The following is a 23,324-nucleotide window of genomic DNA, read 5'->3' as shown; positions in this document are numbered from 1 at the left end:
GCAGAGAATTTGCTAACTTTAACTTCTATTTAAATATAATTTGATTTTATGTCTGCACTGATGTCTGTTTTATTTGCAAATTTTCAAAAATTTCTTTTTTGACATAATTTTTGAATTTTTTCCGCAGTTCCATATCAGAGCACTCAATGCTTGGACAGATAGGAGCTGGAACTGGTCATGCCTCACATATGAGGGTGTGTCCTACTCATAAGCATTACAGGCCTAAAGTTAAGTATTCCTACCAGTCTGCAAAGTTACTTGTAGCGTTATAGAGCACATTAGCAGAGTGGAATTTTTTTAATGTGAAAGATGTATGTAGCTTTATGTTAGGATTTTTCTAATGTAGGATCACAAAATTTTGTCTTATCATTGGGTGCCTGGCTCTCAATTACATCACAAGGAGCCTTGCTGACATGATCGCCATTTGCGATCTTCCTTGCCAGCTTCTACAAGCGAAAGTGGAGAAGCTGGAAGCAAAGTTGCCTCTTCCTTCAACATCCCCCTTTCTACATGCAGTCTCGGCAGGTCCTCCCAGGCCTCCCCCAGCACACCTGAGCCTGCTTCGAGTCCTACCCAGCCTCTGCCGACTGACACAATCTGCACTGGGCCTCCCTGGATTCCTCCCTTTCTTTATCTGGGACTCCCACCACTTCCCATTTAATAACTTATATGTCTTGGGATTACAACAGCAATCAGAATTGCTGTTGCTAAGTAATGTGATCATATGTTGTCGTGCTTGATGATCACACACAATCCCTGTCCCAATTGCACTTATAACCCGAGGATTCTCTGCCTAAAGATTGAATTTATTCTGCCATACTTTTTGGGTTTTTTTAACTCGGTGTTAACAGTTGCTATTTAGCTATATCTATGTCTGTCTGTAGCTATATAGCGTGTTTTTGTTTAAAATCTAAACTTCAGAGTGAGAGGAGAAAAAAAAGCAAGATCTAGTCAGGATCCAAGTCTAGGAGGAAGCTTCATATCTTTTTCCGGCAACAGTTACCTCAGGAAAGATTGGTTAAAGAAAAGTCTAGTTAGCAATATTGGATAAGATTAGTTTTATTCTGAAATGTGTTCTAGGCCTAATGATCTTTGATGTCTGTTGTCTCTGATATTTGTGTCTGCACATACTCAATAAATGGTGTGATTTTTATGCATCGTGGCACCCTGCTTTATCAGAGAAGTTTCTTTATTAGCAGATCTATCATCTTCTCTCTGCCATGAACATTATCTTCTCCTTGGTAGTTTTCTATGGAAGATTGCATTAAGACTCTGGCTGTGATTTCATCAGCCCTATACTTTTCTCTCCCTTACTACTGGATATTTTACTTTTGACTACTTAAAGACGAGAAGGGATTTCTCTTGCCTTTTCTTTTTTAATGAAGTAATTTTATTTATTGCTTGTGAGATTGCTCTATCTCCAAAAGAAAGGGGGCTGTTTTCCCCATCATATGCTGCAAAGTTAAAAATGCTAGAAGATGGTATCATAAAATTTATCATTTTAATCATTTTTTGGGGGGATGATACTGTACTTATCTGTATGGCTATAGATTATGGGACTCTTATTTTTTTGACGTGCTGGTGTTAGAGGAAGGACACCAGGTAAAATCATCCCTTGACAAGATAGGTAATGGCAGCAGTAAATACCAGACACATGGGCAAAGGGCAGGGCCAAGATGTGTAAAACCCAGAGTATTTTGGGAGAGAGGAGGACTGAGAGCTCCCACTAGTCACTCTGCTTCTACAAATGTGTATGTTCACAAACAAGTCTACACATGCATATAGTCTTATGTGTATTTACACACACACTGTTTCTTCGCCTTGCATGGTTTTTTTCACGTCATTTTTCTATGTGAGATGAGGTAAATTGAAAAGAACGTTTCTGGGAGAGTGTGAGGTATCTCTTGGTGCAAACTAAAAAGTTGTGCCAATCAACGTGCATAAATATGCTGGTAGAACCACTGTAGCAGACCCCTCCACCCAATGACAAGACTCCATTATCATGGTTTCAGTTAGACATAAGAGAAGGTGGGAATAATGTAATGATGGCCATAAATTTCAATGTAGTCCCAAGCAAAAGCAAAATGAATCCTGGTTCAGCAGGAATGGAATGTGTCAGATGTTGGGGGAAGGGTCCTCATAGGCAACCAACTTTGGATTCTTGTTGTTCTGGGGCACTTGTTGCTAGGAGCAGTTGATTCCTTTCAAAAGAGAGCTGAGCTAAATGAAGGTTTAAGATCCAACCGGAGAGATGGAGAAAGCCTGCAGTGGACAGCTGTGACACTACAGTTGTTGCAGTCACCTATTATCTTCTGCTAACATTCTTCTAATTTGAGGGAAAGTTATTTTTCATCAAGTAGTGCATATAGCACATAACTATTAAAAAGCCTAGAATGGAAGAGAATTGTATCGTGTTGAAAGGTAGGAAAAAAGTTGTATTAAAATATTAAAGGGCTGAACTGAATAATTATCATGTAGCTTTTGATTAAAAACTTTTTTTTAACACATATATATATATACAACAAATATTGATATATTTATAACATTTGTATGTATTTTAATATTATTTTAGAGTCATAGTAAGTTTATACTAGTATGTAGTAATAATGAGTAGCTTTGGATAGAATTGGATTATTGTGGGTTTATTTCTTGGATCAGCTCTGGGAAGTCCTGGGGGGGAGGGGGGAAAGGGAATAGATAGGTATATAAATTGTTGTATTGTAGATTTATACGTGATTTTTTAAGGAGGTGTCCGGTGGGTACCCCAACTGCACCAGACGGGATGGTTGAGAGAGGAAGGGAAGTAGGTAAGAGGGAGGAAGGAGGAGAGGTTGTAGGTCTGGGGAGAGGAAGTTGTGGAAAGTGAAAGAGGGGGGTGAAGGGGGGGACACCGGACACCGGACACTTCCGTGAATGTATTGAGTAGTGTTATTTTCTTGGTTGATATTGTGATTAATGCATCATATTTATGTTATTGTTTTTAATTGAAAAATCAATAAAAATTAAAAAAAAAGTATTAAAGGGCCACCTGCATCAGCCTTACATTGAAGGACTACTGTTATGTTTCTGTGCAAAGAACCTATTTAAGTTACTGAGCATGATTCCCATGTTAGAATAGCTTGCTTTGAAATTTAAAATTGGAAATAAAAGCTCAATCCACTAAGGTCTGCCTCTTGTCATGTTAGAAATAGTGCTGAAGAAAGGGTCACTTGTGCCTATTACATAAGCCTCACTTGTGCGTATGCAGAACTAGAGATGCTATCAGGGCAGGAGAAAGCAGCAGAGATGAGCTTCATTCTGCAGAAGGAACAGTATGGACTCCGGATGTGTCAGAAATCCCTTACCACATTAATGTGGTAAATCCCCCACATGACCATTAAATCCAGAATTAAAAAATACACAATGATACTAGTTTGCCACCTTCATACCTAAACAACTTCTGATTGTAGCTTTATGTACTGATGAGGTCTGTTAATAACCTTCTGTTGTCAGATCTATTAGTTAAGCTTCGTTGCTAAAATACAGTGAATAATATCAACAGTACCTATCTGCTGACTGAACTTCATCTGCCAAAGAATGGATTTTTTTTCACCCCTTTGTTGGTGAAATCTTCAGATTTACTGTGATTTTGATGTCAGCAAAGGGAAAGGGGAGTGAGGAAAAGATTGGAAGGTCCTTTATGAAGGTAGCCTAGGGACTCCTTTACATTATTGAATGTTTGCATTGTAAATGCCCCATTTGTATCCATTCCTTTCCCCCCCTTCATTCTAAAGTTATCCTGTGTGGGGTTAGTTTCCAAATTGTAATGATGGTATAGTTCAGTGTTTCTCAACCTTGACAACCATGCTGGCTGTGGAATTCTGGGAGTTGAAGTCCACATGCCTTAAAATTGTCAAGGTTGAGAAACACTGGTATAGTTAAAAGTTAAGAAGATGTATCATTAGCATCTTAGGTTATGAAGTATTCTGCAAGCAAGGTGAACCAACTGTGCTTCAGGGAATCATCTTTTCATGAGACACCAGTGCATCAATGCAGTTCAGGTGAACAACAACACCTGGCTAAACTTGGCTCACTTTGGGAAAGCTAAACAAGGTCAGACCTGATCACTACTTGAATGGGAAACCACCAGGGCTGCAGGCTAGACTGGACTGAGAATTTGAAAAAAAATTATAGCAAACCTCTTAAGTTTTGCTGCCAAGACTATTTATGATTGTGTCCATGAAGTCATCAGAACTAAGCTTGGTTTGAAGAAGACTTTCAATTGTGAAGAAGTTCAAAGTAAATGCAAAATGCAAGCTGAGTTTTCAGGAGAAAACTGTTGGAAACTCTATCCCAAAGGTGCTTTTTTAAAAGGCAACTGGACTTTCTTTGTTTTTCCTTGAAGATGTTCTGAAAAAGCTTCTTGGATGAGAAGCGAAACATCTTCAAAGAAAAAAAAAGTCCAGTTACTTTTTGAAAAGGACAACCATGACCTGGATGATTGAGAATCTCCATAGACAGTTGGAAACCGTCGCTGGCTCAGAAGGTTCCCCCCCCTCCCATGCCTATTTTCTCTCGGTAATTCCTCTTTCCCAACCTTTGTGGGGAAAGGGATTTGTGGGATTTCAACTCTCGGGGATTCTAGAATTTATTCGGGAATAATTATTCCAAGACGGATGAGAGAAGTGTCTCTTTCACAGTCTTTTCTCCTGTTCTGTTTCCTATTTCCCCAGGCTGCTTTGTTTGAAATCAATTCGGAAACTTTGCCTAAACTGGAAAGACTGCTATCATTTTGGCTTGGTCTGTGTTGTAAGGCTTATTATTTTTTTCATTTCATTAAAGAGCCCTAGTTATAGGAAGGGTATCTTAATAAATGTGGATATAACAGCAGCACAGTGTTTCACTACTGACAGTAAACCAAGCCGCGCAGCCTCAGCTCAGCAGATATTATAACTCTGAAGAAGAAAACTTCGCATTTTTAATATAAATGCACCTAATGCACCTTAAGGACAAAAATGTTTATTATGACACTAACTTTAAAGAACTCTGTTTCATTTTATCAAACATATGAAGGCTATGCTGGCACAACATGGAAAACTCAACAATCCCTTCTTCTAGTCAGGATATTCAGTTTTTGTATCCTAGCAGCATGCAATCCAGGATTATGGTGTGTCATGTGTTAGTCTTTTTTTTTTAAAACTCCCAGTTGCCTAAAAAAGACTGGGAAGCTATCACTTCCTGTTTCCTGACTTTAAATTTTTTCTTATTTTCACAAGAGAAAATAATGTTCAGAAGACCATTGTAATACAGTTATGGTTGACACCACCATTCCAGATGATACATCCTTTCTTCCTAATTTTCACCACACCTTGTGTAGCTATGAAGGATAAAAGCTATTTAAAAACAGCGATAGGAGCTTGTATAGAGGTCTCTGTAGGATATTGGCTCAATTTTAGTTGTTAGATATCCTGGCTCTACTAAATTAATGAATATATTGCATGCTAAGAAACATTTTTCAAAGTTTAAAGCTTAAATGGTAAAACTGTAAGTCTTGATGAACTCACTTCAACAGTTTCCCTCCAAATTCCTTTGTATGAGAATGGCACCTTTATGTTCAGATGTAAAATGTCTTGGAGTGAGTTGAAATGTTTCCCCATTTGATTTTTAATATTGCAGTATCTGATGCCTTTTTTCTTTTTTCAAATAGATGGACATGTTTGACTTTCATAGAATGCAGAAGAATGTCATTTGAACTGAAGTGAACTGAATACCTGATGTTATAGATGAGTCCCTTTGGTCCTGTAGATATTGCTAGAGTAAATAAAGTGTAAGATTCCCATTTGATTTAATTAATGAATTTGATTTTAAAAAATTGTAAAATTAAGTTTAATTCATTTGGTGAGGTTTTTTTTGACTTACGAGCCTAATGGCCAGGCTCCATTAGGCTCGTACCTCGGGGACTACCTGTATAAGTGATGTGTTTTAATAATGTATCCTCTAAGTCAAATCATTAGTCTTGGTATCACACTAGCGACTCTGGCTTTGTTATTTGGTGTCTCCCTGCTCATTCTTAGATAGATACTATAACCTGAAAAATGACTAATTGAATTATTTTAGTTGTGAATATCTGTCTTAGAATTATAAATAGGTATGTGATTCAGTAAGTAGAGTCAGTGTGCTACAGTGGTTAAAGGATTAGATTAGGTCTGCAAAGTTCAAGTCCATTCTCAGCTACTGAAACTTCCCAGATGATTTTTAAGCCAATCACCTCCTCTCAACCCAACCAATTTCATAAGAATTGTGGGGGGAAAATGGAAGAGGGAATGCTATGTTTGCCAGATTTAGCTCTTGAAAGAAATACAGGATAGAAATCTAACAACAAACAAATAATAAAAGTAATGCCTATATGTCTATTATGTTGGTGGTGATCTTTAAAATCCAGTAGAAGGGCTATCAGGTATGGGCCGCAGAATTCCAGATGACCACAAGATAGTAGCAAAAAAAATGCTGAAAATGCTTTATTGCCACCTAGTGATCATTCACAACTCATAGTGCTTGACCATATCTGAAGTCCTGGAGGTCAGAGTCTTTAAAGTGGAAATAGGAATAAGGGCCAGCAGTCATAATGATAACATAGAACATGGAACATAGAATCATATGGCTGGAAGGAACCTTGGAGGTCTTCTAGCCCAGGGCTTTTCAACTGGTGGTACGTGTGCCACCTGTGGTACTTTGGCACCTGGAAGGTGGTACGCAACCATCCTAGACAAGTGCAGCAGGGGAGGGTAATGAGCTGAAGTGGCAGCATCGCACAAGTCTGAGGGATGACAGCTGGAGCTGCAGGGCTGTCGGGGCTTGGCAGAAGCCCCAGGATCAGCGCAAGCGGCTACATGCTGATCAACGCTTCCAGTGTACCAGAATAGAAAAGGAGAAGGAGGTCGGAGAGAGGAGAGGATATAAAAGAAGGAGGTTTTGGCGGGAAAGGACGAGGAAAGGAGAAAGAGAAGGGGACAAAGATAATGGAGAAGAGGAGAAGCTTTTGTGAGAGTAGCAGAGGGATCAACGAAGGAATAGGCTGTGAAAGAGAGAGAGAGAGAGAGAGAAGGAGAAAGAAAAAAGGGCCGACCACCCACCTGACCACCAAAGTAGTGGTACATATTAATAAATATGGATAAATTTGTCATACATTCATCAGTGCAAAGGGAAAGTGATTCAGCAAAGAAACTGCCACCGAAGAAATTAAAACTGGTACTTTTTCCCATTTTTGGTCATCAAGTTTTTGACATCCTGCTAAGCACTGGTGGTACTCGAATATTGTCATGTCCTAAAAGTGAAACAATCTGTGAAAAGGTTGAAAAGCCCTGTTCTAGCTCAACTCCTTGCTCAAGGCAGGAGACCTGGTCAAATGGTGGTCTGGTCTATTTTTGAAAACCTTCAGTGATGGACCAAAATACAGGTAATTCAAGAACTATCTCCTACATAGCTATCTACTTCAACTATTAGCTCATCTTCATTGGTTCCCTTCAGAAGTTCCCTTTCCAAATGAAATTAGACTGATAACACAAAAAATAATTTTGGGATTTCACATATCATGTATTCTCCAGATTTGTCTGCTACCATGTTGCAGCAGTTATTTTTTTGGCATCAGGGAAAGACAAGTTCTAGAGATTTTAGATCTTAAAGTTAGTGCAAAGTTTAAAATCCTAAAAATGTTACTAAGGTGATAGCATTTACCTAATTTATGTTATACATCTCATTATATTTAGATAAAACTAGCCACAATTATGTTCACAATTTCAATGTACATTAGATTCCTTCCCTAAATCAACTCTGTCATCTGGGAAAATGGGTAAATATCAAAACACTGTATTGTGAGTTAATTCTGTAATTTGCTATATTGTTTGTGAACAATATTTAACAATATTTAAATTGCAGTTCCTTTTCTATTTGAGTCCAAACATATATCATCTCTAAACTATCATTACATACAACATGATGTAGCCTTTCTATAAACAATGACACTTTTATTGTATTCTTGACATTACTGAAAGCAATAAAATCTAGAGAGTTATTTCTTCAGGCTCTTGACTAACGCAACTTTTATTGAGCTACTGCATTTCAGCCATTGGGTCATAGTTCTGAGATTCTACACTCTTTGTTTTCTTTATAGCCAGAAGCTTTAGTTTTATCTTCCACTTTTCTTTTTCTGTAGCAACCATTCTGTCAGCTCTGAAGTATATGTCTGGTGAAACAGCTGCATCACTCTGATATATCAAGTATTCTTCTGTTCCACAAAATTAGCAACTTGCATATTTGCATTTAGTTCCAGTTTTAGAATACCAAATGTTTGCATCTGTTTTTGACCTCCTTAATTGTTGCCAGGACACAAGTTGTACTCTTGAGTAGCATATTCTAATTTGCACTCAGACACAGTGGATTAATAGGCTCAGGCTGTTAACAAACATATATGAGACTAAGAAAACCGTCTTGGAAATGGCAGACACAGCTGTGGAATTTGCAGGAGTCATATTTTCCCTCTGGCTTTTTCTGGGGGAGAATATTCTGCACAGATTGGGAAAGTAATGATAGAGAAGAGGCTTTGTGTAGCACTGAATTGCTCATCACTTACAGTTCTAATCAAAGTGGGATATTTCAGATGAGGGAACTTTGATCTACAATATATTCCATCAAAATGCACCAATTAAAGGACACTCTGGCCATCTTTTATAATATCTTTAGATAGGACTAGCCACGTTTATGTTAACAATACATTAAAATGATTTGAAGCTTTTTTATATAAAGCAGTGATGAACGTTCTTAATTTTTTTAAAAAGCTGAGCATTCTCCTTAAATTCTATCTGAATACCACAGCAAATATTGTCCTGGAAATAAGAAAAGAGCTCATCTTGATTTTTTTTTAAAAAAAAAAATCACTAGAAGATATAAAGCAAATTTACTCTCTGGTACTGTTCATTCAACAAAGGAGACACTGTATTGAATTAAGGCTAAACATATCCGTTTAGATGAGAAATTAATAATTCAATAGTGATATAAAATTAATTTGAGAATTATTAACTGTTCTATAAAGATTTTGATTGGTTTTTTTAAAATTCTGGAACTAAAATAACTATATCTCTTCAACTTAGTGGTGGCTGTTTGCCTTTTATAGAGGCCTTGTTCCTTGGATGAACTCTCCTAAGTATTATATTTATTTCTTATTTTGATTGATTTTATAATTTGATGAGATTGTAGCCCACCAAGAGTCTTTTGATTATCAGGAATTATTTAATGGATGAATGGGCAGATGAATGAGTCAGTGAGTGAGTGAATGAATTAATTTATTGATTATTGTTTGTGTGCCAAAAAGTCATTTTTGACTTCTAGCGACCCCATAGATTTTCTTCAAGAAATATTGGGAAAGTCCAGTGAAAAAGACAAAGGCAATGTATTTTCAAATGGTCAGATCTTTCTGCTTTTCCAAGTACTTGAGGTACATAATCTAAGAAAAGTCTGGATTATTATACATACAAGATTTTTGAAAGTTTCTGCTAGTCTTGTTGCCTGCATCCTGTCTGCAGAATCCAGGGTTGTATACCCAAAATGTCAGATAGGAGGAACAATGGAAGATGATTATTCTCAGGCTCTGCAGGCGAACTTCTTAGAAGAATCTGGAGTTCTTGACATCAGGCAAAATCAATAGTAGGTGCAGAGGCAGTATGTTTCTGACTGTGACTTTTCAAAAGAAAAATAGTGGTCTTTTGCTCAGTGTAAGACCTCCTACCAACTAGACAAGACAATGCCAGACTAACAAAGGCTCTTGGTCTGGAGGTGCCAGATTCTTCTGAGTTTAGTGAAAAATAAATAGCTGTGTGTAGATGTTCTTGACAGATGTTGGTGATTATAATTATAATTATTCATGGTTCATAGTATGTGTGCAAGAGAAACAGGTTCTTATGCATGAGAAAGAGAAAAAAATGCTACACTGATTAATTAGTCTCCCTTTGATTCCCAATTTGAATATAGGAATGATATTAAATCTACCTTATTTGATACTTTCTGGACTCCAGTCCTTGACAGTTTAAGTTTGGATGGTACTCAGCTTTATTTCACATATTCGGGGGCTAAAAATTACATCGTTGTGGAAACTTTTTGGGAGGATATCCGTTTCTCCAGGTGATGTATACTTGGGCTAGATAAAATTTATTTTTGTCCTTGCATTTTCCTCTGAATTAGCTATGGGCATTAGTTGGTGATGACAGAGATAATGAACATTCAAAATATCTGGAGGGACCCAGATGAAGAAAACTTGCTTTGTGTCTGGAGAAACAACACAGCTGTCTATATAATTGAACAACTTTATTTGCAGCTGATTGTGGGATATTAGCTCTTTTGTATTCTGCAGCTTGAGTTCTGTGGAGTTACTAAAAGAATAAAAAGTAAAGGCTCCCCCAAACCGAGTTTGATTTCTGTGTCTATATTTAGAGGTTTATATGATATTTTTAGCAACAATATGGAAGTGATTTCTAGTTGCTTTCTTGTGACATAGTTTTCAACTTTGCAGGCTAGGGATTTGGGATTTCCTGGTAATGTTCCGAGTTGATCTAAGCTTATTTAGCTTGATATCAACCCAACTAGGCTAGATGTTGTGACATAATAATCTCTACTGGATCACAACATCTTTCTGTGCTGCCATGGCCCTGCTATAATGTCTCTTTCATTATAATTTTTGGGACTTCTAGAAACAAGTACAGGTAACAACCACAATTGGGAGTGGCAACTCGGTCAGTAAATGACACAACAGTTAAGCGAGACAACACAAGACAGTGACACACATACAACCTCATTTCTGCCATGGTCATTAAGTGAATCACTGTGGATTATTGAGACATCATATGAGTGCCACTTGTCATTTTACTGTCTTCATTGGCTCCTTAGCAACAACCATCTGTGAAGCATGCAAATGACCAACACATGAGCGTGGGACACTGCAACAGTTATAAATGCCCACTGGTTGGGAAATCCTGATCTCAATTACATGACCACAAGGATGTTGTGATGGTCATAAGTGTGAGCACCAGTTGTAAGGTTATTTTTTTCAGCACCATTGTAACTTCAAATGTTTGCTAAAAAAGGCAGTTGTCGACTACGGACTACCTGTAAAATAGCTTTTACATTCATGGTACCTCTAGAAATTATTTGTCATTGACTTGCTTCATAATTCAGAATTTCTTTAAGATGCCCAGATTCTTAGTAGTGTTTAGCGCTAATCTGAAGGCTTTGAATTTTATAGACATGTTCTTTGTTCATTATCCCATTGATGTTTTAGCATTGACTGCTTATGCCAGTGGGATATAAATATTTAAAAGGAGTCAATTAAATCTGCTCCAAATTTCCTTTACTGATGAACTTTTGCGCAATATTTTAGAAAAGAATGAATAAATAGTTGTAGACTGGGTCTAATCTAAATACTCTTGGAATATGCTAATGTGGTGCTTTATGATTGTTTGCAGTATTGGCAATGTTTCTCCTCTGCATCAAATCTATGTCGCCTCAATTTTATAGGCCTATATTTGTTTTTTGCACTTGTGTCCTGTTTCCATGACAGTTAAAAAAACGAGACTCTGTTGACAAGAATTATGCATTCTTTTCCCTTCCCTTGAGCATTTGGTGTATTGTTGCCCAGAATCCTTTTTTATTTTTGTTGGTTGTGATATTTGTATGTGATCCAATACCGAATTACCTAGCTTATATAGCTTTTTATCCACTTTTCTTAAAATTAAATTAGAATAAAATAAATTGAAACATCAATACCACTGGCAGAGGGAATATTTGTATGTAGAATTTTTGTACTAAAAGAACACTTTACATTTATACTATTGTAGGGGAATGTCTACAGCTGAGAAAGTCTGGCATATGTTGGATTTGCGAGAGAAGTAAGACTGTTTCTTGTTATTGTAAAGAGGAAATAGCTCTGTAATCAGTGAGTCAAAATAAGAGGAAGGACATCTAGTATTCTAAATAGGAATGTAAGGAGCATAAGGATGCCAGGTCAGAAAGGAACAGCTGACCTCTTGAAATCCTAAAAATTCCGTCAGAAGAATTCCTAAATCCCCTCCACAACCTCTTGTTTGTTAAGCACTTTCTTTAGGTGTCTCCCTTCCACCCAGCGTGATTGTGAAACTGCTGTCTTGTATGTTTTGTACATATAGCTTGGAATTAGAGAGAATTATTCAGAATAGGAAAGCTAACAGAAGCAGATGCAAGTTAAATTAACATTACACAAATACTTGGTATAAAGGTTTAGTTGCTAGAAGAGTTCTAAATTAATTATGTTTCAGATAAAAGGTAAAGACACCATTGAGTCCAGGTCTGTTCCTGTTAATGATTGCATCTGTACTGTTTTTTTTAGCAGCATTGCAGAAGTGTTAAATTGCCATCATCTGGGATTGATTATTGATTGATATCCATTCAATAGCCTTGGAACACCTAGGCCAGGGGTGGGGAACTATGGCCCTTTTTATGACTTGTGGACTTCAACTCCCAAAGTTCCTGATCCAGCCATGCCGGCCATAGTTCCCCACCTCTGACTTAGGCAATCTTCCATCCAACTATTAACCAAGGCTGATTCTATTTAGTATTTGAGAGCAGCGAAGATTGGTTAACTGCTACCATACCATATGGGCCTCCCTATTGCATTACTGTACTTTTGTGTGAAGCCACCAAAACTCAAGTCCATTAATTTAATAACATTTCCAATTGCTGGAAAATTTCATTTGCAAATAATCTATGCAAATATTGTGTGTAGTTTCTTGAAGGTAGTAAAGTAATGCTAAAACAAACTTTTAGAAGGAATATATGAAATAAACTGAACACAAGCTTAGAAACCAGAGTTAGAACCTAACCAGAATTAATTAGACCTTTCTTGATTAATATATTGATTATAAACAAAATTGCTTGTGTTGCGAATCAGAAGCAGTGTAATTCAAGGACTGAAGAAGTAATTTACCAAGGTTGGGCAGGTTACTTTAATGGAAAAAGAACTTTGATATATACAATAAGCCTAGGAAAAAGGTAAAACCAAATGGCTGGGCTGGTAGAATATTGGCTGAAATGTACAATTTTTCAGACCATCAGAAATGATTATCTCTTTTTCAAATGCAGCATGCAAGTTCTATGATAGTTGGTGATGAAGCTATACAGTAAAGCTATCAAATAAAGAATATTTGTAGCTCAAGGTTGACATGAGGGGTCCTTGATGCTCTGTGAGCTTGTTTTGTTTTCTTGCACACATTTCATTACCCAAACTAGGTAATATCATCAGTGCTAGTAAGGAGACTTCTAGCACTGATGATGTTAGCTAGTTTGGGTAATGAAACGTCTGCAAGAAAACAAGCAAGCTCAGACAGCACCAAGGACCCCTCAAAGCTATCAAAATCTATGTGCACACAACATTGTACATTCACATTGGTATGAAACAATTTATGCTGGCCAGTGACCAAAATGAAAATTTGACTTGACATTTAACAAAAATACAACATTCTAAGGTTTTATGTTACTGGTATTTAAAATGTGTTTTTGTGTGTATGCGTGTGTGTATGTATCTTGTTAACATTATTTAAACCTATAACCTATACTTTCAAAGAAGCTCACCAAATCCAGCATTGTATTTATGTAGTTATGCTGACTTTGTTGTATAACTTTTTCTGGTTTTACATGTACTGTTCTGAGTCTTGTTTTTTAATTATCCTGATGTCTGTTTTTCATTTCCTGACTCAATGTCCTTGAATAAAATAAGCATACATAAGTAATGTTGACTTGCTGTCTGGGAGCTGAGGATCTTTTATCATTTACTGCAGAAACACAGGGAAGACACAGTGAGTACATTGGAAGGAGGAAGAAAAACCCTTTTTTCATGTTGATATTATTTTTAGTTGTTTTTTCCTTCATTCACAAACGGCAGATTATTTAATCTTTCTTCCTAGGAAGGCCATGCTGTAAGATACAATATCACTCTAGTAAATAGTTTTAAATTTTTCTAGCTGAAAGGTATCTATTTGTGTGTGTGTGTGTGTGTGTGTGTGTGTGTGTGTGTGTGTGTGAGAGAGAGAGAGAGAGAGAGAGAGAGAGAGAGATTGGCAAATTGGCATTTTTAATATAAGGGGAGTTGGCATTTTTAATATAGTTTGTTTTGATTAAGAGATGGTGATAGTGATGTCTTATTATTTCATAAAAGAGATGGATGTCAAAAATGCCCTTTCAGTGTAATATGTTAACATCAGCTTTACAGTTGTGTGGCAGTTTTAAGGCATTGAATACCAGCTATTTTGATTGATGAGTGCCAACTTTTTCTCTGTTAACCTAGAACCAAAGTAACCAAAGTGTAGTTAGAACTGCTAAAAGCAGACTGTATTAAAGAATAATTCAGTAGCATGGAAAAAGAATGACAATATTGGCTAGGTGGATATTTTTGGAATGAACTATGGTGCTAATTTTTTCTGCATCATGAAGAATTAATTTGGAGACATTTGAGCAAATAAACATTTGGGGAAAGCATGTTTGTGTGCATATGTGGATTTAATACTCGTTAAATTTATATTGGGGGGAAATTTCTTGAAGGGATATTGGAAGTTTTGATATTTGGGGTAAGTTAGATTCTGTCTTTGCTTTATACACAATGCCTGGTCAGCAGGAGTGTTTACGTGCCTGCTTCATAGTTTTGTGAAACAGATGTGCAGCAGCAAACAGTTTGGCTAAGTAAATGACTTCTCTATTTGACTTCCCAGACTTCTGAATGGGATATATGTTCCCAGTCTCTGTGTAAAATGTTATTGTTCAATTCTAATACTGATAATTGTTGAAGTATCCTTAATTAAATGCAGTGAAAAGTCAAGATTAATTTTACATTATATATTATTTGAAAATTTTGGAGTTTGCTTTCAGAAATCCCCAGAGCTGTGAACTCAAGAATACATCATGGGAAAAATTAAGGGATAGTCAATCCTTAATCTTCTCTTTATTTTTGGAAATAAAGTTGGTTGTCAGCTATGAAGTAGGATTGGAGAAAGACAGTGACAAAAGAAGCATATGTATCCAAATTAAGTTTGTTAACTTTTATGATTTAGCACCTTATATCTTAATATTATGTAGGAATGTGATGCTATATCTTATGATCAAGATCTTTATTATAGTATTCCTATAATATTATTATAGGAATGTGATGCTATATCTTATGATCAAGATCTTTATTATTGATTTCCATCTCCTTTAATTCACCATTACATCCATCATCATCATCATCATCATCAATCAATCAATCTTTATTCTGTCATAGACCAGCAAATACGATCAAATTTAGCACAGGAAGCAATGACAACGTTGAATGTGATGCCAGAGCTTTGTTCAAGAGCTACTGCTGGGTTTTTCTTCTCATTGACTCAGTCCTCTTTCCCCTGAACCTGTGATGACATGTTTATGACAGGAAGCAGGAGAAATAGCTCAAGATGGTACCCCATTAAGAAGGAAAGGGAAGGGGAAATAGATGGCTTTTAAAATAATTCAGAAATAAGAGGTAGGAATTGCGAACTTAGTCATAGCTCTTTGGCATCCTGCAACTGGGAGGGGAATGTTTCAGTCTGGTGACATACAACAGACATAGCTGGGTACAATCTTTCGTGTAACCTTTCCTAATTTGGACAACGTGCAGATGTGAGAATTTCAACTCTTAGTATCCTCAGCAAGGATCACGTTAGCTAGTGAATTCTGGAGCTGAAGTCATACATCAGGAAGGCTCCAACTTGAGAAGGGGTGCTCTAATTCAGCCATAGCATCTATTTCCTGCAAAGAGAAAGGAATTTAGAGAGTAGGGCTCCACATGCTTCAGGATCAAAGGAAAACAATTTGAGTCATACCTGTCAGCAGCTTCTTTCAGCAGCTGCTGATTTTTCCTGGGATCACATAAGTGCCTTCTATGGCTGCAGTACAGTGGGGAGGAATTGGTTTAAAAAGTTGCCCATACACTTCCCAAAGCACCCTTTTTCCTTTCAGTTAAAGTACTCCACAGCCTATTTTTAAGTCAGGCAAACATACTGAGCTGGATATAGTTCTGACATATCTTGGAGAAGCATCACACATTAGTAAAGTGTACACTTTTGACGCATAAGGTCTGCAGTTGAATCCCTGGCATTTTCAGGTAGGGCTGGAGAATTGCTACTTGTAACCCTACCATGCTACAGGTAGTAAAATGAGGATCAAAATCTGACTTTGTGTGACTTTTTGCATTCTTAGTAAGTGCAGTGTTTTGAGTATGCATGTGGTAATTTTCTGCCTTTCTATGTTCTCCAGGTATGCTGCTTCATTGCCACACGACATTCTGCCCAGCTTAGAAAGTTTTAGAGCAGGGCTGTCAAACTGCTGGCCCATGGGCAGGATGCATCATAGCGAAACTGTGCCCACCCCATTGCTGGCAATGGAAAAAAAGTCACGATACGTTGCGACACGTCACATGACGAGTTTGACACCCCTGTTTTAGAGGGTTTTGTAAACGAGCTATTTTTGATTAAAAGCAAGAATAAAAGCAAAAAGCTGTACTGTATTGCAAAATTCCAGCCTTATGGGGAGCTACCTGTGAAAATTCTAGTGCAAGATTAAATTGATTTAGAAATGAGATTCCTTTGGGAATGAAGATAAAAGAGTTGAGTTTTCTTTCCTTGGTAATTCAATATAAACCTGTTTTTTAAAAGGATAAGGTTTGAGAGGTATATTCATTGGCTTTCTTCTTCCAAACAGGGTTTGGGTTGGTCTGTGTGGTTTTATGAAACTAGTATGAGAAATAAAGAAGGTTAAGGAGGGAAAAGTTTGTGTTTGTAACCAGGGTATATAGATAGAGTGTAGATTAAACTAGCCTTTCTAAACAAATCTTGTTAATGTGATAGTAGATTGGATAGGTATCAAGAGCTTATCTTTAAAATGTCTTAATGATCTTGCTTTAATTTCAGTTCTGTAGACAGATTTTACTTTTTTGTTTGAAGGAAGCTTTTTTCATGCTACTGTGACTCTTGAAAGAAATATCCTAGACTCAATCCACTTTAAAGTAATAAAGGCTAATAGAGTTTGTCTTACAATTTGCTCTCAGTAAAGTTAGTAAATTATTCTGGATTGCTTTTGTTCTGAACTGCCAGGAATAGAAGAATACAGGTAATTCCCTGGGTACGAACATTTATTTAGCGAGTTTCCACAAAAACAAATTAATTCAGAAAGAGGACTTAAGTTAGAAATTCAAAATTGCGACCAAAACCAGGCCTCTGTAGCCATGTGACTTGGATTCAGGCTCTGCTGCAAACAGCCGCCATTTTAACTTTGTGACTTGCCTGGGCCATTGGGTGCTATGAGAAGCCAGAAGGGTGGGGTTTTTTTGTTTGTCCCTGGTCACATTGCCAAACAAGAGCCCAGCCGGCACCAGTTTTTGCTTTTGCTGCAATCTGCTACTGCCTTGGCTCGAATGCTAGAATTACTTCTGTAAGTATTTTAAAAACAATTTTTTTGTTACTCTATAGTGCTTGCAAACTGTTGAGAACTGTTCTGCTTTTTAAGTGCTGTACTTTGCAAACTATTGTGTTTGCAAACTATTGAGCTTTTATTTTGGAGATTAGCATATATTACTGTAGTGTGTAGGTTTTAAATTTAAATTGCCTCCCGAAGTTGTGGGTGCCCCATCACTGGAAGCTTTTAAGAAGAGACTGGATAGGTATTTATCAGAAATACTCTCTTGTGAGAGCAGTGGGTTAGACTAGCTGACCTCAAGGTCCCTTCCATCTCTGTTATTATTGGAAGCCAAGAGTTCTGCAAATCCCTCCTTCATCTCCCTCTGGGTGCCTGGCTGGAGACTCTTAAGCTGGCAAGTGGTTGTTTTTTTTTTAAAGCACCGGCTCGCTCACCCTCCCACCAGCTGAAGTCCCTAGAGCTGACTAGCAGCAGTTGTTTTTTTAAAAAATAACTAATGGCTGCAATCCCTGCTTGGAGGCAATTTAGTTCCTGAGCCAGCTCACAGGAAACAGCTAATCTGGGGCAGCAGAAAACCCTCCCAGTTCAGTTAATATGGCAGCTAACGAAGGAAATAGTAAGTCAGATCTTTGTTCATTTAACAACCCATATGATTTAATTAATGAAATTGATTTTAAAAATTTGTAAAATTAAGTCTGATTCATTTGACGAGTTTTTTGACTTACGAGCCTAATGGTCAGGCTCCAAAGGTTCATACCTTGAGGACTACCTGTAACTAAAACAAGTGATTCTATATCATGTCTGAAACTTGGCATATGCATGAAGATAACTTTGTCCTCCAGGCATTTTCTGTATTGGAGAACAAAGAATGTATAGAGGGGGAAAAATTAAGATCCCTGATTTACTCACTTCCAAGATTTGGAGATACCATTATCTGGAAAATATATTGGTGCATTCCAGCTTTCAATGCCAAAAGCAACGTATGTTTCTTCATGTTTATTGTTACTCTTACACCAATAGCAAAGTTTAAAAATATTCATTCATTTCACATAAGGGTCCAGGATGAAATGGATTATCTAGAGGTCTTTCAGTTGGGTTTCAGACCAGGTTATGGGACAAAACAGCTTTGGTTGCACTTGTAGATGATCTCTGGTAAAAGCAGGATGGAAATAGTGCATTCTTCTTAGCCCTTATTGACCACTTGGCAGCTTTCAATACCATTGACCATTGTATCTTTTGGGGCCAGCTGCAGGATTTGGAACTGGGTGGCCAGTTTTCTACTGATTTGTCTCTTTTCTCCAAGGCTGGTCCCAACTGGTGGTGCTTTGTGGTGTGCCACAGGGATCAGTACTCTCTCTGCTCCTTTTTAACATCTACATGAAGCTGCTAGGTAAGATCATCTGACACCACAGAACTCTACATCTCCATTCCAGGAGACTCAAGTGTTGTTGTGGCTGCCTTTTTGCAGGGCCTGGAGGCTGTAAGTGTCTGGATGGGGGAACAACAGATAATTCAGCTGAACCCTGGGAAGATGGAGTAGTTGTGGATCCATGGATCCATTTTTGGTCTTGGATGGGGTTGCAGTACCCCAGAGAGACCTATGCCAACCTGGGGTTTCTCCTAGATTCATGACTCATAGACCAGCTGGTAATCATGTCTAGGAGACCCTTCACTCAATTTTGTGTAGTGTGCCAGTTATGATTGTGAGGCCCTGCACTTAGTCACTTGTGCCTTGGTTATCTCTTGTTGGATTGTTGCAAAGAATTCTACACAGGGCTCCCTTTGAAGCTATAGCTGGTATAGAATGCAGCTGTGTAAAGAGTTCTGAAGTCCCTAGGATGGTGCATGTAATGCCGACGTTACAGGCGCTGCATTGGTTGCTGTTTGCTTCCAGGACCAATTCAAGGTGTTGGCTGTTACATATAAAAAACCCTTTGGGCATGGGATCAGGTTATCCGAGGAACTGTCTTGCCCCCCAATAGGATTGGCCAACCCCATCTGCCAAGGAATTTCAGCTAGTGGGGTTGAGGAGGAGAGCTTTTTCTGCCATGGCTCCTGCTCTCTGGAACATTTTGCCACCAGAAGTGAGAGTCATTTCCATCCCTCTGGCCTTCTGGAATCACTTTAAAACCTGGCTCTGCCACTGGGCTTGGGACCCTATGGGGGAGCGCTATGCTAGAGGTGGTTGGTTGAGTGAGAGACAAAAACCCACCCCCTTACTGTCTGTGATCTTGTTTTTCAACCTTTATTTAATTGTTAATTTAATGCTTTTTTAAATTTTTATGTTTTATGCCATTGTAAACTGCCCAGAGTCACTTTGGATAGTAAGACGGGGTGGGTGGTGGGTGGGGGGCATATGAATTTGATAAATAATTACATGAAATTTTTAACTTGGTTTCTCCCATTCTTTGTTTTGCTCTGTTTACTTAAAATATGTTGTTTTCCATCTACCAAGACAGGATTGCTTTCAGCCAAATATTTGTGAAATAGCTCCTTTTAAAATGTATTGAGAAACATACGTATTCAACTCACATTTTAGAACCCCAAACAACATGTACTCACTGTATTCAGAACATTGATGGAACTCTTTGCAAGGTATATTACTATGTCACAATATAGAATAGAGTAGAATTTATTTTTCCCCCATAAAATACTATGGATAATAAATAAGAATAAGTATAAGGAAAAAGTAATTAAATGTAAGAGCAAATCCATTTAAAAAACTTTTTAAAATCAGTAAATCTGGAATAAAACAAAAGCAAAAATAAGTAGTATCCCAAATATCAAGTTCAAACTTTAAGAGCAAAAAGCATGACATTAAAATCTGCCCCACTGCATTCACATTATGTTAGATACAAATATACGTTATATAACTTGCATCACAAAATCTGTGAACATCATCCACCATCTGACGTTTATTTATTCGCTTATTAATCAAAATATGTAATTCAGTAAGCAGTTAGCTTAAGTCAGAACTTTGTATGCCTTTGCCTGCTGGCAGAAAAACAGGAGGAATAGAATTGGCTTAACCTCCCTTGGAAGCGAGCTGTAAGCATATTAGAAGTATTCTTTAATGGTCCTGCACATTCAGCTGTAAAAGGGACAGAAAGAAAGACCTCCCTAAACACTTGGGTATAATGACCTTAAAAAAGAATTGATCTTTCAAACATACTTGTCCTAAGATTATTAGAAATGGTACAGTTATTAACAATACTCTATGACTAGAGGCTACTAGCCAAAACATGTTGGGAAGGTACCAGCTGAAATCTCAAAAATATTTCAAAAAGCAATTTTTTCATGACATTCTCTTGTAGAACACAGTTTTAAGAAAGATAAAGTGTCACTTGATTCATGTAGCTTTTTTGGGAATAATGTGGAAGTAGTAGTACCAAGCACAAGAACTGTAGAAACAATCAAACTTGAGTTACTAATCTTAGCTGTGCAAATTTTTCCAAGCCATAGAGATTTAGGACTAAATGAAAGAATACACGGAGCCTGGAAACCTTGGTGTTCAAAAAGCTGTATAATCCCATCTAAGGCAGGCTGAATTCTAATGTCTAATCTATCAATTGTCAATCAGGAATACTTTTGCCATCTTTGCACTGTTTCTCTCAATTAGTTTGATAACAGCATCATGCATTGCTTTAAACTTGAGTATTTTTTTTAATTTAAATGGAAAAGAGATATGGAATTAGGTGTCATTTGGCAGTGCACAATCTTTAACGCTCCATTTATTATTTTCTCCAACAGTGTATATGTTAAACAGTATATTCAAGATAGAAACCACTTCTGTGGGTTGGCATCAAGAACCACAAAAAACCATTGGAAATAACAGGGCATATGGAAATAAAATAGAATAATCTGGAATTCCACAGATTTTTTTTTATATATACCACACTTCCCTTTTTTTGCTTTAATTAGAGTGAAATGCCATTGAAAAGTATATAATACAGTTATTAGCCAATGTTTATTTTCAACTTGTTGAAATGTGGACCATAAAAGATATGACAGTAATCAAGAACTTTTTTCTCCATTCCTAACAGAGATCTTCGGTTCAATCGAATTAAAGAAATCCAGCCTGGTGCATTTAGAAGGCTTAAAAATTTGAACACATTGTAAGTTTTATCCTTCTTACAACCTTTTTTCCCTTTTGTAAATTGTTAACCAGTTTTATTTCCATCTCCATTTGTATTTTGTTTCATTAAGACTAGGAAGACTTGTTTCGATGTACGTTAAATTTTCATTATGTTGATTTCTGACTAGAGTTTTAAAGCTTTTAAATTTAGTCAGTATTTTGTGGAATCCACATGAAAGAACATAAGAAATCTACCCATTTGTAATTTTTGTTGACTTCCATATAAATTTAGCTAATTTGCAATCCATGCAACATGTAAAAGAATTGTCAGCTACTGGTCCACCAACAGATTTGCTAGGGATCCACCATGATCTATCCATCTCTTATCACTTTTATCTAAAACAAAAAGGGCAATGTATTTTTGAATATTTTGAATTTTTGAAAATATTAATGCACTGTTTCCACCTGGACATAGGGCTTTCTAATGATAGCAGAAATAGTTTATATTTTCATTCCTATTGATAGTTCCATGAAGGCTTATCTTAATTTGCTCATTAATTCATAGTACAGGTAGTCCTCAACTTCATTTAGTGACCATTTGAAGTTAAACAACGGCGCTGAAAAAAGTGACTCATGACCATTTTTCACACTTACAACCATTGGCAACTGACTCATATATATAACAGTTGCAGTGTCTTGGGGTCAAGTGATCACCTTTTGTGACCTTCTGACAAGCAAAGTCAACGAGAAACACCAGATTCACTTAACAATGTTTAACAACTGCAGTGATTTACTTAACAGCTGTGGCAAGAAAGAACATACATTGGGGCAAAACTCACTTAACAAATGTCTCACTTAGCAACAGAAATTTTGGGCTCAATTGTGGTCATAAGTTGAGGACTACCTGTATTGATAGATTTTATTTCAGTTTTCCCTATCTGGTGTCCTCCAGATTTTTGGGGGCAGTACTGTTAGAAGTCCAAGCCACAATATATATTATAGCTACAGTAGTAAATATTAATAGAAATCAACAGCCAAAATACAAAGCATACTTAAGTAAAGATAGGCCAATCAAATTGTTACTAATAAGCGAGCAAGCTTTTCAATGTTCTGATATTTCCCATCAGATGATAATAATATTCAGGAAGCAATGGTAGCAATAGCAGTAATTTTGCCATTGAATGTAATAGCATACCTTGAATGTTGTACCTACTCTAGCTATCTTTCTGAAAAATAGGTATTGAGATTGATATTTTGGAATAAAGTATCTGTTCCATACTTCTTTTTTTTCAATAAATCATTTTAAGAAATCCCTGTTATTGTTACTTGTAATTAATTGTTCTTCAGTGGAAAAAAATACCTCTTTTTGTTTTATATCCTAGACTCCTCAACAATAATCACATTAAAAGAATACCAACTGGAGCATTTGAAGACCTTGAAAATCTAAAATATCTGTAAGTGCAAACATATTCTCGGAGAATATGTTGGTATAAAATGTGTGCTATGCACTAACTAGGCCTATGCATGTTGACTGTTGTTTGCTTGAGCAAGGATTCTTTGGTTACTTTTAAGCCTCTCTCTTGTCTATGTCAGTTGCAAAAGCCAGAAGTACTATAGAAGGCAGCCTCTTATTAGCATTCATAAACATTTCTCCCAAGCTGGAGGAGGCTTCTGTGTAAGAGTTGTATACATCCGGAAGTCTCTTGGCTTTTGAAACTTATTGAGATGTTGAGGAAGGTGAACAAAGCAATACCTCTTCACTCTTAGAAGT

At 37.0% G+C, this 23,324-nt stretch overlaps 1 protein-coding gene across 1 annotated transcript in view; it reads left to right on the top strand.

Moving 5' to 3' along the window:
* The window catches only part of PXDN (peroxidasin), a 75,079-nt gene that overhangs the window by 5,791 nt on the left and 45,964 nt on the right, over positions 1 to 23,324 (top strand). Inside the window, exons 2-3 of the mRNA XM_015816875.1 lie at positions 21,522 to 21,593; positions 22,936 to 23,007. Coding sequence (XP_015672361.1) covers positions 21,522 to 21,593; positions 22,936 to 23,007 — 144 coding nt within the window. The remainder of the gene's footprint in view (positions 1 to 21,521; positions 21,594 to 22,935; positions 23,008 to 23,324) is intronic.

Source organism: Protobothrops mucrosquamatus, unplaced genomic scaffold (genome assembly GCF_001527695.2).
Source record: "Protobothrops mucrosquamatus isolate PMUCROS unplaced genomic scaffold, P.Mucros_1.0 scaffold515, whole genome shotgun sequence".
Classification (NCBI taxonomy): Eukaryota; Metazoa; Chordata; class Lepidosauria; order Squamata; family Viperidae; genus Protobothrops; species Protobothrops mucrosquamatus.
This window is presented reverse-complemented; position numbering and strand designations above follow the sequence as displayed.